This window comes from Theropithecus gelada, unplaced genomic scaffold, assembly GCF_003255815.1.
Source record: "Theropithecus gelada isolate Dixy unplaced genomic scaffold, Tgel_1.0 HiC_scaffold_15884, whole genome shotgun sequence".
NCBI classification, from domain to species: domain Eukaryota; kingdom Metazoa; phylum Chordata; class Mammalia; order Primates; family Cercopithecidae; genus Theropithecus; species Theropithecus gelada.
Genome location: NW_020257641.1, coordinates 1,756,888 through 1,774,081, shown reverse-complemented (window position 1 = coordinate 1,774,081; position 17,194 = coordinate 1,756,888). Strand labels below are relative to the sequence as shown.

Sequence of the window (17,194 nt, the reverse complement as noted above, 5' to 3'; positions counted from 1 at the left end):
CATATCATCAGCAAAAAGGGACAGTTTGATTTCCTCTTAACTGATTTGGATGCCCTTTATCTTTTTTCTCTTGTCTGATTGCTCTGGCTAGGACTTCCAGTACTATGTTTAAGGGGAGTGGTGAGAGTGGGCATCCTTGTCTTGTTCCTGTTCTCAGAGGGAATGCTTTCAATTTTTCCCCATTCAGTATTATGTTGTCTGTGTGTTTGTCATAGATGGCCTTTATTACATTAAGGTATGTCCCTTGTATGCTGATTTTGCTGAGGGTTTTAATTATAAAGGGATGCTGGATTTTGTTGAATGCTTTTTCTGCATCTATTGAAATGATCATGTGATTTTGTTTTTAATTCTGTTTATGTAGTGTATCACATTTATTAACCCGGGAATGTTAAACCATCCCTGCATCCCTGGTATGAAACCCACTTGATCCATGGTGGATTATCTTTTTGGTATTCACCATAACTAGTATTTTGTTAAGGATTTTAACATCTATGTTCACCAAGGATATTGGTCTGTAGTTTTCTTTTTTGGTTGTGTCCTTTCCTGGTTTTGGTATTAGGGTAATGAAGGCTTCATAGAATGAATTAGGGAGGGTTCCTTCTTTCTCTATCTTGTGGAATAGTGTCAAATGGGATTGGTACCAATTCTTCTTTTAATGTCTGATAGAATTCTGCTGTGAATCGGTCTGGTCCTGGACTTTTTGTTGTTGTTGTTGTTTTTCTTGGGGAGGTGGGGTAATTTTAAGCTAGGAAGGTTGCATTTTTCCAGGAATTTATCCATCTCTTCTTGGTTTTCTAGTTTATGTGAGTAAAGGTGTTCATAGTAGCCTTGAATGATCTTTTGTATTTCAGTGGTGTTAGTTGTAATATATCCTGTTTTGTTTCTTAGTGAGGTTGTTTGGTTTTTCTCTCTTCTTTTCTTGGTTTATCTTGTTAATGGTCTATCAATTTTGTTTATCTTTTTAAAGAACCAGATTATTTTTTCATTTATCTTTTGTATTTTTTGTTTCAATTTTATTTAGTTCTGCTCTGATCTTGGTTGCTTCCTTTCTTCTACTGGGTTTGCATTTGGTTTGTTCTTGTTTCTCTAGTTCCTTGAGGTGTGACCTTAGATTGGCTGTGCTCTTTTAGACTTTTTGATGTAGGTGTTTAGGAGTATGAACTTTCCTCTTAGCAACACCTTAGCTGTATCCCAGAGGTTTTGTTAGGTTGTGTCATTATTGTCATTCAGTTCAAAGAATTTTTTAATTTCCATCTTGATTTCGTTTTTGACCCAATCCTCATTCAGCAGTAGGTTATTTAATTTCCATGTATTTGCACGGTTTTGAGGGTTCCTTTTGGAGTTGATTTCCAGTTTTATTACACTGTAGTCTGAGAGAATGCTTGACATAATTTCAATTTTCTTAAATTTATTGAGGCTCATTTTATAGCCTATCATATGGTCTGTCTTGGAGAAAGTTCCATGCACTGTTGAATAGAATGTGTATTCTTTGGTTGTTGGATGAATTGTTCTGTATATATCTGCTAAGTCCATTTGTTCCAAGGTATAGTTCAAATCCATCTTTTCTTTGTTGAGTTTCTGTCTTGATGACTTCTCTTGTGCTGTCAGTAGAGTATTGAAGTACCTCACTAACTATTGTTGTGTTGCTGTCTATCTCATTTCTTAGGTCTATTAGTAATTGTTTTATAAATTTGGGAGCTCCAGTATTAGGTGCATAAATGTTTGGGATTGTGATATCTTCCTGTTGGACAAGGATTTTTACCATTATGTATGTCCCTTTTTGTCTCTTTTAACCTCTGTTGCTTTAAAGATTGTTTTGTCTGATATAAGAATAACTACCCCTTGCTTACTTTTGGTGTCCATTTGCATGAAATGCCTTTTTACACCCCTCTATTTTAAGTTTATGTGAGTCCTTATGTGTTAGGTGAGTCTCCTGAAGGCAGCAGAGAGTTGATTGGTGAGTTCCTATCCATTCTGCAGTTCTGTATCTTTTAAGTAGAGCATTTAGGCCATTTATATTTAATGTTAGTATTGAAATGTGAGGTACCCTTGCATTCATCATGCTTTTTGTTGCCTGTACTTTGTTTTGTTTTTTGTTTTTGCTTTTTAACTTATATTTTTGTATTATAGGTCCTGTGTGATTTATGCTTTAAAGAAGTTCTGTTTTGATGTGTTTCTGGGATTTGTTTCAAGATTTAGGGCTCCTTTTAGCAGTTCTTGTAGTGGTGGCTTGGCAATGGCGAACTGTCTTGGCGTTTGCTTGCTGGAAAACGACGGTGTCTTTCCTTCATACAGGATGCTTAGTTTTGCTGGATACAAAATTCTTGGCTGATAATTGTTTTGTTTGAGAAGACAGAAGATAGGGCCCCAAACCTTTCTAGCTTGTGGGGTTTCTGCTGAGAAATCTGCTGTTAATCTGATAGGTTTTCCTTTATAGGTTAACTGGTGCTTCTGTCTCACAACTCTTAAGACTCTTTCCTTCATCTTCACTTTAGATAACCTGATGACAATGTGTCTAGAGGAAGATCTTTTTGCAACGAATTTCCCAGGTGTTCTTTGTGCTTCTCGTATTTCCATGTCTAAGTCTCTAGCAAGGCCAGGGAAGTGTTCCTTGATTACTCCCCCAAGTATGTTTTCCAAGCTTTTAGAATTGTCTTTTTCCTCAGGAACATCGATTATTCTTAGGTTTGGTTGTTTACCATAATCCCGGACTTCTTGAGGCTTTGTTCATATTTTCTTATTCTTTTTTCTTTATCTTTGTTGGATTGGGTTAATTCAAAGACCTTGTCTTTGAACTCTGAATTTCTTTCTTCTACTTGTTCAATTCTATTGCTGAGACTTTCCAGAGCATTTCACATTTCTAAAAGTGTGTCCAAAGTTTCCTGAATTTTTAACTGTTTTTTTTTTCTTTAAGCTATCTATTTTCTTGAATATTTCTCCCTTCGCTTCTCATATAATTTTTTGGATTTCCTTGCATTGGGCTTCATCTTTCTCTGGTCCCTCCCTGATTAGCTCAATAACTAACCTCCAGAATTTTTTTTTTTTCAGGTAAATCAGGGATTTCTTCTTGGCTTGGATCCATTGCTGGTGAACTAGTGTGATTTTTTTTTTCTGGCAGTGGATTGGGGGGTTTGGATGAGCCTTGTTTTGTCATATTACCAGGGTTGGTTTTCTGGTTCCTTCTCATTTGGGTAGGTTCTGTCAGAGGGAAGCCTAGGTCTGAAGATTGCTGTTCAGATTTTTTTGTTCCACAGGGTGTTCCTTTGATGTAGAACTCTCTCCATTTTCCTGTGGATGTGGCTTCCTGTGAGTCAAACTGCGGTGATTTTTGTCTCTCTTCTAGGTTTAGCCACCCAGTGACTCTACCCAACTCCAGACTGGTACTGGCGGGTGTCTTCACAAAGTCCTCTGATGTGAACTGCCCAAGAGTCTCTTAGCTGTGGATACCAGCACCTGTTCCAGTGGAGGCAGCAGAGGGTGCAGTGGACTCTGTGAAGGTCCTTAGCTTTGGTGGTTTAATACTCTATTTTTGTGCTGGTTGGCCTCCTGCCAGGAGGTGGCAATTTCCAGAAAGCATCAGCTGTAGTAGTGTGGAGGGGGACTGGTGGTGGGTGCGGCCCTAGAACTCCGAGTATCACATGTCCTTTGTCTTCTGCTTCCAGGGCAGGTAGGGAAAGATCATCAGGTCCAGGGGTGGGGCTAGGTGTATATGATCTCAGAGTCTCCTTCGGCAGGTCTTGCTGCACCTGCTGTGGGGTATAAGGGTGAGATTCCCAGGTCACTGGAGTTGTGTACCTAGAAGGATTATGGCTGCCTCTACTGAGTCATGCAGGTTGTCAGGGAAGTGGGGGAAAGCTGGCAGTTACAGGCCTCACCCAGCTGCCACACAAATCAAAGGGCCAGTCTCACTCCCACTGTGCTCCCAGCAACCACCCCAAGTGTGTTTCCAGGGGGAGGGTTAGACAACCTTGAAAACTTGCCCGAAGCTTTGTCTGCCTCCAAGCTGCCAAAGAAAAGGACTTTAATTCTTCCCCTGCCTGTGAAGTCTGCAAGCTGGATTTGTGCCCTCCCCTGAGTTCTGGTCAGGAGGCTTCTCACCCTGTTCAAATTGTTACAAAGTTCAGCTAGAGAATCCCTTCTCCCTGTGGAGTTTTATCCCCTGCTCCTCTGGCCACCTTCCTGATGGATCCCTGTGGTGCCAGCCAGGAATGGGCTGCTTGGGGACCCAGCAAGCTCCCAGGGCCTTTCTGCTGCTTCCCCCACCCCTATATTTCACTTGGCACTGCTCTTTAACTTGATCAGTTCCAGGTAAAGTTGGAAAGTTCTCCTGCAAACAGATCTTCAGCTTCTCCAGTGGGGATGTGTGTTCAGGAGACGAGGGTCTCCCTTTCCCACTTACATGGCTGGGGCACTCACAGTATTTGGAGTGTCTACTGGGTCCTCCAGGAGCAGGCCACTTCCTTCAGAGCGTCTGTGGATCCTCTCAGGATTGCTGATTTGTTCTTGCAGTTGATATGGAGCTAAAGTTCACAAAGCAAGCCTCTGCATGCTGCTCTGTCTGGAGCGGAAATCTAGTCCCACCTCTCATCCACCGTGATCCCCCCCGCCTCCAGAAAACTTTTAGAATGAATAAATAAATTCACAAAGTTGGAAGATACAAGATCAACACATAAAAATCAACCACATTTCTATATACTAACAATAAATGGAAACCAAATTAAAAGCATAATAGAATTGACAATCACACCAAATGGAGAAAGTAAAAAGTTTCCTCTTCAAAGTTTTCCTTCTTGTTGAAGAATAAATTGTGAGTGTTAGAAATGATGGTTTCTTTTGAGGACTAACTTTCTTCAAGCCTCCTTGCTTTGTGTTTAATAACTTTTTGTTAAGCCCTAGCCTATGTAACTGCTGAATGTGCTCACAGGCCCATTCCAGCTCACAGCCTATGCCCCTTCTTTATTTGGGAATGTTATTGCTTCCTTAAACCTTTTGTAACCAACTTCTTTGTTCTTCCCTGTACTTACCTACTTAGGAAAGTTTTAGGCTATTAGCAAATCGGGTATCAGTTTAAGATTGTGAGGTCCTGCTCCAGCCAATGGATGCAGGACACACAGTAAGGACGACCCAAATGCGTAAGGGATAAATATGTCTGCTTTTCCTTTGTTCAGGTGTGCTCCCGCCCTTGTTCCATTTGCAATTGAGCACCCGTTCTGCAGAAAGTAAATATGGCCTTGCTGAGACATCTTTTGTCTCTGTGCTGACTTTCCTTTGTGGCACCAATTATCTATTTCTAACAATTTTGATATTTCTAACAATTTTTGTGGCAATCGTATGGGGATACATTCTCCTCTAGGGGCGTCTCTAGTCCTCTTTCATGAGGAGGCACCACACCACCTGTTGCCGTGGCCTCAGACATAAGGGACCAAGACCTACCTGGTGCGAGGAATAACCCGAGCTCTCAGCAACGCAGAAAGAAACTGGCCAGCAACCTAGCTTAAAATATCCTCACATACTGCGGTAACGACTTTGTGCACAGACCAAGGAAAGAAAGCCACAGGAGCCGGTAAAGTACTTCCTTGGTGATGAAATTCTGGAGGGCTAAATGTGCATGTGCGTGAATGATCACAGACAACCCTGCTTGCGGTGTTGTTTGTGTGGATGGTGACAAGTCCTACTGCTGGATGGAGTGAGTGTGTCCTCTCTGCGGTTCCGTCGCTACCTCATATGGCTTAGGGCGGATCCTGCCATGGGATTTATACTGGCATGCCAACACTAAGAGGCGCCTAATTCTCCCTTGGGGGAGCAGCCAGAGAGGACAGCACAAGTGGGAAGTCTGCAAGGGACCTTCAGAGGGGGGAAAGGGAGAAACCAGGTCAACCTCCCAAGGCAGGCAAGGCAAGACATCCCCTGGTTTGAGGGGTTGAGCCTTCCAGGACAGGCAAGGCAAGACATCCCTGGTTTGAGGGGTTGAACCTTCCTCAAATTTCAGATGGTTGAACCTCAAACAAACTTCTGGTAGTAAGAAAAATATTCAGAACTCCCCTTTCCCTTCTTCTCGGGGGTAAGAAAGAGGCTAAGCTCCACTCCTGCTGGTTGCTTCCCAGGGGAAGGGGAAGGAGAAGGGAGAACAGCAGCATAAGCGGCTGGCAGAGGCAGGGAAAGACCAGCAGAGAGGAAAGAGAAACTGGGAGAGGAAGTAAGGGAGAGAAAGAGAGAGAGACAGAGATACAAAGAAGGAGTCAAAGAGAGAGAGAGAAAGAGAGAGACAGAGAATCAGAGAGAGAGCGAGAAAGAGAGAAAGAGACAGAGATAAAGAGGGAGTAAAAGAGAGGAAGAGAGAGAGTCAAAGAGAGAGAGAGAAAGAGAGATAGAAGCAGTAAAGAGAAAACAGTATACCCTATTCATTTAAAAGCCAGGGTAAATTTAAAACCTATAATTGATAATTGAAGGTCTTCTCCATGACCCTATAACACTCCAATATCACCTTGTTGTCAGTGGGAACAAGGGCGTAGCCCGAAAGCACTGAGGCCACTGACAACCCGTAGCTTTTCTAATAAAAAATCCTTAACCCAGTAACCCACAGATGGCCCAAATGCATTCAATCTGTAGCAGCAACTGCTTTGCTACCAGAACAAAGTAGAAAAATAACTTTCAGAGGAAACTTCATTGTGAGCACACGTCATCAGGTCAGAACTATCCTAGGTCAAAACAAACAAACAAAAAAACAAAAAAAACCCAAAAGCTAAAAGGTAGATCACTGACTCAAGAACCTTAAGGTATGAGGCTATTCTGTTAGGAAAAAATGATTTGACATTAGCCACTGAAAATTCCCTTGACCCAGTAGGTTTCCTAACAGGGGATCTAAATCTTAATTACCAAGAAAAGGTGCCACCAGACCTAGGAGGAACTCCCTTCAGGACAGTATGACTGATGGTTCCTCCTGGGTGACAGGAAGATAGATGGTTCCTCCCGGGTGACTGAGGGAAAAAGACACAATGGGTATTCAGTAAGTGATAAGGAAACTCTTGTAGAAGCAGAGTTAGGAAAATTGCCTAATAATTGGTCTGCTCAAAAATGTGAGCTGTTTGCACTCAGCCAAGCCTTAAAATACTTACAGATTCAGGAAGGAGTCATCTATACCAATTCTCAGTTAAATTTGGATGAAATTAGGTTTTATTAATAGCAAAGGATAATTGAAACCCAAAACCTACAAGGTTTTCAACAAAAGTAAAGTTTGCTAAATGTTAACAGTGTAACGCGTATTATCCTAACTTCTAATCTTGTGGTCTTAAACAGTCTAGTCCACAGACATGAAGTAATTTCACTTTGGAAAAGAATGGTTATCACCTTTGAGGAAAAAAAAAGGGAGGGGGGAAAAATTTATGTAAAAAGGAATGTTATATGGTTAATTCTTGTCCTAAAATAAATTAACTGGTTGTTTAAAGAAAGGGATGTTTGCAACAACTCAGAAAGTTGAAGTATATCGAAGAATTTTCTGTGAAAGTCACCAAAAAAAAAGTTGTAAAAGGGAATTTATGCAAGAAATGTTGTATAATATAAAAGTGATTAGGCCTTCTGAATGTGAAACTATTGAAGAAACAGTTTATATGCAAGGTGTGTAAGGGAAGTAATATATACTTTTGGTAAAAGGATTATAAAGAGGCATAAGAATGTGGATTTTCACCTACATTAAAAGGTTAAAAAAATTTTGTTTTGAAGGTTTAAGCAAGTTTTGAAACTTAAATTGTAAAGGAAATTCTATGTGTAAACATATTGGCTAAAGTTAAAGGGGTGTCATCCAGTTTTTCTGTGAACTGTACATTAAAATAAAAGCACAACAGGTTTTCCTTAAAGCACTAACCTGCTCTTTAACAAAAAATTATAAAAGGTTAAAAACAGTCTATAAAAATCTTACCTTATGGTCAGACATTAAAATTAGATAAATACGTCTACAAAGTTTTATTAAAATTAAGTTTAACATTAATAACACTAATATAAAGGTAAAATTTAGCTTATGTGGTATAAAATCATACAGGAAGCATTGTCAAATATAAAATGATGTTTGGCTTTCTTTGGTCTAAAAACTAATAAAAATAGGTGCTAAAGAAAATTTCTCAGCAAGAAGGCACCAAGGACTATAAAGTCCACTGTTGATGTCCCCACATTTTAAACAAAAGATCAGTTTCTTAGAAATTATATACTTGGTTTATCCTCCACCTTCTCTTCCCTTAAAACAAAAAGTCTTTTAGCACAGGTGCCACCCTTGGAGTTTCCAGTACACCAGCACCAGCCTGGGGATCACATTCTCCTCAAAGGGTGGAAAGAAGGGAAACTCGGGCCAGTGTGGGAAGGACCGTACCTTGTGCTACTAACCACTGAGACTGCTGTTCATATAGCAGAAAGGGATGGACACATCACACCTGAGTCAAGCGAGCACCATTATCCTCAGAATCATAGGCCATTGTTCCTGGATCAAACCCTATCAAATTAAAGCTAAGGAAAGCTTAGTCTATCTATCTTTTCCTTTCGTTTCCTTACCCAGTGCTTATATCCATTACTATTCCTACCACCAGCAACTCTAACCCCACTGTAGGGCGCTTCTGTGGTTTAGGAACAGAGGTCACTGGAAAGGATCCTATAGGCACCTCCTACAGCTGCCCCTTTTCCAAACCTACAAAATCAAACTATGACTCGCCTCATGCCAAATGACAAAAGCAAGTTCTCAGTAGTATAAATGGGAGACCTACGGCAAACCATAGCCATTGAAACAGGGTATAAAAATGTAAATGCTTAGTTAAAATAGATTAAATATTCTGTTTGCACTTTAAACAAAAGTGACTGTTACGCTTGTGTGCATGGTAGGCCAGAGGCCCACGTTGTTGCCTTTCCACTAGTATGGTCCTCAAATCAAGCAGACATGGAGTGCATGGTAGCTCTTTTTCAAGATTCCACCTCCTGGAATAAAGAATTGTGCCAAGCTCTTTTTCTGCTATTTCCTGAAGTTCAACACCCTGGGGGTCAGCCCTTGAGGGCCATCCAGCCTCCAATTTCCAAAACCAATTTTACCTCATATCACCAATGACAAGGGGGAAAATCTGGCATTCCTTGGAGACATAACAGGATGCAGTGAAGTCAGGCACTTCCAAGAGCTGACCCATCAGTCTGCCCTTATTCAACATTCGCCCTGAGCGGATGTACGGTGGGATTGTGGAGGACCGTTGCTGGACACTCTGCCAAATAACTGAAGCAACACTTATGCTCTAGTTCTATTGCCTATCCCTTTTACTCTGGTATTTTGTCGACCAGAAAAGGAAAACAACAACAAAGTAGCTTCAATTCTTACCTCTTTAACAACTATAGTAAGTATACTCTTTCTTCTTAGGTATTATGTTGTACCATATATCCAGGAGTTAATCCAAACAATTAAGCCAAGACATGTTAAGCAAGTTTGAAGAGGAAAAGTAAAAAGTAAAAGAGGAGGGATTATAGAAAGTAAAAATTTCCTCTTCAAAGTTTTCCTTCTTGTTGAAGAATAAATTGTAAGTGTTGGAAATGATGGTTTCTTTTAAGGACTAACTTTCTTCAAGCCTCCTTGCTTTGTGTTAATAACTCTTTGTGAAGCCCTATCCTATGTAACTGTTGAACATGCTCACAGGCATGTTCCAGCTCACAGCCTATGCCGCTTCCTTATTTGGAAATGTTATTGCTTCCTTAAACCTTTTGTTACTAACTTCTTTGTTCTTTCCTGTACTTACCTATTTAGGAAAGTTTTAGGCTATTAGCAAATCGGGTATCAGTTTAAGATTGTGAGGTCCTGCTCCAGCCAATGGATGCAGGACACACAGTAAGGACGACCCAAATGCGTAAAGGATAAATATGTCTGCTTTTCTTTTGTTCAGGTGTGCTCCCGCCATTGTTCCATCTGTGATTGTGCACCCTTTCTGCAGAAAGTAAAGATGGCCTTGCTGAGAGATCTTTTGTCTCTGTGCTGATTTTTCTTCGTGGCACCAATTATCTATTTCCAACAACTTTGGTATTTCTAAGAAATGAAATATTTAGATATAAATCTAACAAAACATGTACAGGATCTGTATGCTGAAAATTTTTTAAATTTAATTAAAAGAACCAAAGACCTAAGTAAATGGAGAGACGTACATGAATTGGAAGTCTGCATATAATAAAGATATCAGTTCTCTCTACATTTGTCTATAGATGTAACACAATGCCTATCAAAATTTCAGCAAGATCTTTTTGTAACCGTAGACAAGCTGATACTTAAATTTATATGGAAAGGCAAAAACCCTAGAATAGCTAAAGCAGTTTTGAAAAGAAGACTAAAATTTGAGGAATAACTCTGCCTGATATTAAGGCTTACAATATAACTATAGTAATCAAAGCACTGTGGTATTGGCAGAGGGACAGTCACATAGACCACTGGAACAGAATAAAGAATGCAGAATGAGATGCACACAAATTTACCCAAGTTGTTTTTGACAAAGGTGTAAAAGCAATTCAACAGGGAAAGGATAGCCTTTCAATAAATGGTGCACGGAATGATGATATATCCATGGTCAACAAAATGAAACAAATGAAAACCTTGGCCTAAACCTTATACGTTATACAAAAATCAATTCAAAATGGATCATAAGCATGATCTGGGCATGGTAGTATGAGCCTGTAGTCCCAGCTACTTGGGAGGCTGAAGTGGGAAGATCACATGAGCTCATGAGTTTGAGGCTGCAATGCACTGTGACCACACCTGTGAAGAGCCACTGCACACTCCAGCCTGGGCAACACAGTGAGAGCCTGTCTCTAACATATAAAAATAAAAATAAAATAGAGCATGAACTTAACTGTAAAACATAAAACTAAAAAAATTTTACGATAAGATAGAGAAGAAAATCTTCAGCAACAAGGGCTAAAGAGCTCTTAGACTTGACACCGAAAGCACAACACATAGATGGAAAAATTGTTAGGTTGGACCTTATCAAAATTAAAAACTTTTGCTCTGTGAAAGATGCTGATATGAACATAGCAATGCAAGTTACAGACTGGGAGAAAATATTTGCAAACCGCATATCTAGCAAAGGACTTCTATACAGAATATATAAAGAATTCTTAAAACCAAACAGTAAAAAACAAAAGATCCAATTAAAACATGGGCAAAAGACACAAAGAGTCATTTCACTGAAGAGGTTATACACATGGAAATTAAGCACATGAGAAGATAATCAACATTACTAGCCATTAGGAAAATGTAAATTAAGTCTACAATGAAATATCACTATACACCTATGAGAATGGTTACATTTAAAAATAGTGATAATGTCAAAGGTTGGCAAGGTTGCAGAAAACAGGATCAGTTGTACAATGCTGCTGGAATGTAAAATGGTATAGTCACTTTGGAAAATATATTGACTGCTTCTTGTAAAACCGAACATACACTTAGAATCCTGCAATTACACTTTTGAACATTTACGTTGGAGAAATGAGAACTTAAAGTCACACAAAAGCATTTACAGAAATGGTCATGGCAACTTTATTTGTAATAGCCCCCAAACCGAAAACAACCCAAATGTCCTTCAGTGGGTGAATGTTAAACAGTCTCTGATACATTCATATCAAGGAATGCTACTCAATAAGAAGAGCCAACTACGGATGGGTACAACTTGGATGGGTTTCACTATATGAAAAAAAATCAATCTTAAAGAAAGTCACATACTGTGTAACTTCTTTATGTAACATTCCCAAAATGGCAAAATTATAGAGATGGGAAGCTGATTAGTGGTTGCCAGGGGTTGATGATTGCTGGTGGGGGAGTGAGGGGTATGTGGGGTTATTTAGTATAGAATTGGTAGAACTATATACATACCCACGGATGAGTGCATGTAAAATTAATGAATAAGCTCTATGGATTGCACCAATATCAATTTCCTGGTTGTAATTTTGTATTAATGCAATGTAAGATGTTACCACTGGGGCAGAATGAGTCAAGTGTCAGAAAAGCTTCTTCTCTGTACATTTTTTTGCAACTTTCTGTGAATCTATACCTATTTCACAATAGAAAGTGAAGACAGAACTCTACATTAAAGCCAGATTTTAAAAGATGTTGAGAAATATTGGTATGATAAAGAGCAAAGTCAGAACAACGACCTGAAATAATAGCAGTCGTGTCAGCAAGACTGAGCCTGAATGGACTTGAGGGTTTGGGTTTGTTAAAGGTCGCTCAAGAGTATCTTAAGGGTGGGAAGAAAGGATGGTTAGGCTCACTACTGAGACACAATGGTTAGTGTTAATTAAAACAACAATAAAAACCTTAACTTTTCTTCTTGTATTTTGTTTCAATCTTCTCTCTCAGGAAGAATGTTCTTCAGACTGAAGTTGGTGGGAAGCCTGAAGTAGTTGAGAAGCTGGGGTAAGAGGTCCCGACAGGGCCAGGTGTGTGGCTCATGCCTGTAATTCCAGCACTTTGGGAGGCCGAGGGGGGCAGATCATTTGAGGTCAGGAGTTGGACAGCAGCTTGGCCAACATGGTGAAACCCCATCTCTACTAAAAATATAAAAGGTAGCCGGGCATGGTGGCGGGCACCTGTAATCCCAGCTGCTAGGGAGACTGAGGCATGAGAATCACTTGAACCCCGGAGATGGAGATTGCAGTGAGCCGAGATTGCTCCACTGCACTCCAGCCTGGGTGACAGAAGAGACTCCATCTCAAAAAAGAAGAAAAAGAAAAAAAAAAAAAAAAAAGAGGTCTCGACAGATCACATTGCACAGCCTAACCAGTGCTTGTTGGTGTGGTAACAGTAGTCTTCCTTGAGAAACCAGATGTACCAGAAGTGTGACAGGAAGCCTAAAGCGAGACACAGGTTGCTAATTTTCAAAAAGGTAGAAAGAGACACATCCCAGAAAGATATTGTCAATAGGTAAATCCTCTCATTCAAGCCCAAATGTTCCATTGTTGAGGTGGATGATGGGGCTAAAGAGCAGTTTCTATGGCTCTGAGGAGAGACCTGGGATTGTGTGGGACCCTGAGGGCCACAGAAGCCCACCCTATGTCAAGTCCCTTCAGGAAACTAAAGTAGTCTTTGTGGTGGTCATTTGTCAGTGGATACATATATCAAATCATCATGTGTACATCATATATATATACAGTTTGTATTGTTAATCACAATTCTAAAAAGCTAGAATGAAAAAGAAAGAAAAGAAAGAGTACCTTAATTCTAGTGCAGATAATGGAATGAAGGAAGCTTGTTCTAATGAGGGAGGCTGGAGGTGATGTCAGGAAAGAGGGAGGTAAGGTGCACTGTGCTTCTAGAGGGTATACTGTGAAATTTACACTCATCATCATTTTTTTAGATTAATTTTAGAAAAAATGAAAGTTATATTCCAGAAGTTTCCCAAACTCACTTCTAAAATTTTCTTCAGCATGTGGTTAAAACTTTCCTAGTCCGGTATCCTTGGATAATAATAAAAAACTAGTTTAATATTTTGTCATCAGGGAAAAGCAGCATTTTGTATTTCAATACAAACAATAGAGAAAAATAAATGGGGAAAAGGACATTAGAAATGTTTTTCAGCTGTTTTTCATGAACCATATGAGGAAATTTTAAGACAGTGCATTTTCAAAAGAAAATAAAACTATATATGGCCTAAATAAATAAATCTTCAGCAAACAAAAAATAAATAGGGTGCGTAGAGCAGGCCCTGAGGGGTCACTGTGTTACAGAGCCTCACAGTGATTACCTGCATAATGGCACTCTTCTAGGAAGTTTCACATGTTCCACAGTCTTTGTATTAGAAGGCAGGAGGTTGTGAATGCATTTAAGAAAATGTTTCATCCAAATTGGAGTAGTTTTAGTGTTTTGGTAAGACACTTTTAAATTTTTTATTTATTTATTGGTGGAGATAGGGTCTCGCTATGTTGCCCAGGCTGGTCTGAAATTTCTGGGCTCAAGGAATCCTCCTGCACTGGTTTGGTTACATTTTTAGTTGGTGACACACACAACCCGGGTCAGAAATCTGGGGTTCACCCTTAACTCTTGCGTCTTCCTCCCCAGCCCTGTCCTGCCGTTGTAGTCCAATTGATCTGATTTCCAGGGTTTCTCCAGAGCATTCCTCTCTTTTCCTGCCTTCCATCCACTGCCCCTCATCACCTCTTGCTGCCAAGTTCCTCTCTGTCCTCAGCTTCTCTCCAGTCATTCCCATGTAGGACTAAGAGCAACCTCACATACACATTAGTGCCTTTCAGCCCCACATCGCCCCCTTCCCGCTTCCCCACTGACTTCAAGATGAAGTCAATGTTTTTGGTTCCGGCCTCAGTCCCCACTGGTCTTTCCCTCCCAATTATGGCCAAACAGTATGGAATTATTTATATTTCTCCAAATATTTCTTGTGAATACAATACAAACATGTGGCGCCCACCCCTGCCCCAGGCACTCACTTCTTTCTCTAACGGACCCCCTTTATCCTTTAAACTTTGGAAGAGGTGTCAGCTCTGCCCTCCAGGGCCCTACACTCAGTTAGATCCATCTATCATGTCCTGTGGAAGTCTCAGTCACAACATGGAAATTGTCAGTTCAGGGGCAGCTCACCCTGTCCCCTGTCCCCTCCTGCCAGAAGCCAGAGGCCAGAGGCTATGTTTATTCAAGCCTGTTTCCTTGGCACTGAGCGCAGTACCTTGCTGGAAATAGGTGCTGAGTATGCTTGAACATCTTCAGTCTCTTCAACAGTCGTGTATCCAGAATGTTACATTCTGAGAAGTTCTAAATAGACAATGATTATTATAGTCATCAGCACTCATGCCTTTCTCTGTTATTACACTGTAAATTCCTAGAGGCAGAGCCCCAGACGCTTCATCTTCGTACCCATAAAAATTCCAGGCAGGGGCCCGGCGCGGAGGCTGAAGCCTGTAATCCCAGCACTTTGGGAGGCCGAGACGGGTGGATCACGAGGTCAGGAGATCGAGACCATCCTGGCTAACATGGTGAAACCCCGTCTCTACTAAAAAATACAAAAAAAAAAAAAACTAGCCGGGCGAGGTAGCGGGCGCCTGTAGTCCCAGCTACTCGGGAGGCTGAGGCAGGAGAATGGCATAAACCCGGGAGGCGGAGCTTGCAGTGAGCTGAGATCTGGCCACTGCACTCCAGCCTGGGCGACAGAGCGAGACTCTGTCTCAAAAAAAAAAAAAAAAAAAAAAAAAAAAATTCGAGGCGTGAACCTGGACAGACAGGTGTGGGATAAGGACACTTTGGCCAGGAGACAGAGCCACCAATTTTCCTGCATAGACATCTTCCAGCAAAGCCTGGGAGTGGAAATGACTGATCCACTTGGAAGATGATCCCAAGAGAATGTTCTAGAACTAGGAAATCAGAGATCATGTGTGGAATGCAAGCCCACCCATGACTTCGAATGCTACAAATTCTAGAAGATTTTAAAAATGCATCACCTGTTGAGCACTGAGTGAGAAAATAAACACGACAGAGTTGACTGAATATTACAGATCTGAGTTTAACCTAAGACAAACTAATTATGAAACTATGAACATATTTCAGTCAACATGAAATACCAAATGTTTCCTGACCAGCATATCAGTTATAACAGAAATCCCCTTAAACAATTTTAAAGAAGCTGTGTTTTGAAAACTGTCATGCTTGACTTCAGTTTTGTGGTCCCCTTTCAGTGCCCCTGTTTTGCGTTTTCATTTTTATTACCCAACCTGTGTGTCAGAATAAGACACTCATAAACAAAGGGAACATTTAATAAGCATTGGCATTTTTTCAAGGGAAAATATTTAAATATGATTAAAACAATAGTGAAGCTAAGAAAAACCTGACTATATGCTAAAGATACAGCATCTATTATTAGCATTCCAGAAATTCCAAATTGAAGCACTCCCGACACATATTAGTGATGGTTACGTGCAAAATGCAGCAATAGGCCAAACCCAGACTTTCTATTGACTTGTCTATTTTCGTATCTCACTAGCAGAAAGACTACATTTCTGATCAATTCCATTATGGAGGAATAGTACTTTACCACTGATTTCGAAAGGCTCCATTGCAATTTGGTGAAAAACTGCTTGTTGGGTCTCACTCAAGAGCTCGTCCTCCTTGAGAATTTTCTTATTTCTCATTGCCAAGCTTTATAGATGGCCAAAGTCCTGGAGCCAGCAGAAATGCTCCCCTCAAGAGGAACCACTCGGAGAAAGATCCTTCCCATCGAACCACTACAGCTGGTTGTATACCTCGCAGCACTTCCCTTTGGCTCTGATTTCGGAATTTGCAGAATGTTTCCTGACATGATCAGGATTGGACATTTCTCAAACACGGGGTATTCACATGTGGATCTCCTACACAGTGCTGCTGCTTGTTAAGGGGGATGGAGGAGGCTTTGGGGCACAGGTTACGGGCCTCTGAAAGCACCCCCTCGCTCCCAGGTCCCTGAGACCCAAAAGCTGCATGGCCCCAGAGAGAGCCAACCAAGCCCTGCCATGGGCCCAGACTCAGCTCACCGTCCCAGGACCTCTCCAGCCCACAGTGAAATCTCCCTTCTCTGACCTGCCTCAACCTTTAGAGTTCATCCTTGCTGCTCAAAGTGTGGTCCATGGACCAGCAGTATCAGGATCACCTGAGAACTTGTTAGAAATGCAAGTTCGCTTGTTCTAACAATGAGTCTCTGGTCCCACCCCATCAGATCAAATCCAAACCTACAGTTTAACTAGATCCCCAGGTGATTTATATACACATTACCGTTTGAGAAGCACTGCTCTGAACCACATATTTTAGCACTTAGTATTTCTTCTTGGAGTTTTCCCATGTTCTCTGTGTGTGTGTGTACACATGTGTGCACATGTGTACATGTATTACAGGTGTCCTTTTCCAGGCCCTAGTGAGATCTGGGCTCCTTAAGGAAAGTAACCTCTTCCCTCTCTCCCTCCTGGCAGGCATCGCTACCAGGGATGCCGTATAGCATGGTGGTTAAGACACAGACACTATGAGCTAGAAAGCCTGGCTTCAAATTCCACCTCTTCCACATAGGAGCTGTCTGGCAGTGGGCAAGTCACTTGAGCTTTGAGCATCTCACTATTCTGTTTGTGAAAGTAAGGAAGACATGAATTTTGTGAGCCTTAAATGAATTAAATCAGGTAAGGTGGCTAGGATGGAAGTATTAGGTAATAAACACTATGATTATGTTGT

At 40.9% G+C, this 17,194-nt stretch overlaps 1 protein-coding gene across 1 annotated transcript in view; it reads right to left on the bottom strand.

The window, feature by feature from the left end:
- The window catches only part of LOC112617150 (macrophage receptor MARCO-like), a 59,779-nt gene extending 43,513 nt beyond the window's left edge, over positions 1 to 16,266 (bottom strand). The window contains exon 1 of the mRNA XM_025373889.1: positions 16,035 to 16,266. Within this exon, the coding sequence (XP_025229674.1) occupies positions 16,035 to 16,131 (97 nt within the window). The 5' untranslated portion in view covers positions 16,132 to 16,266. The remainder of the gene's footprint in view (positions 1 to 16,034) is intronic.
- Between the last annotated feature and the right edge of the window lie 928 nt (positions 16,267 to 17,194).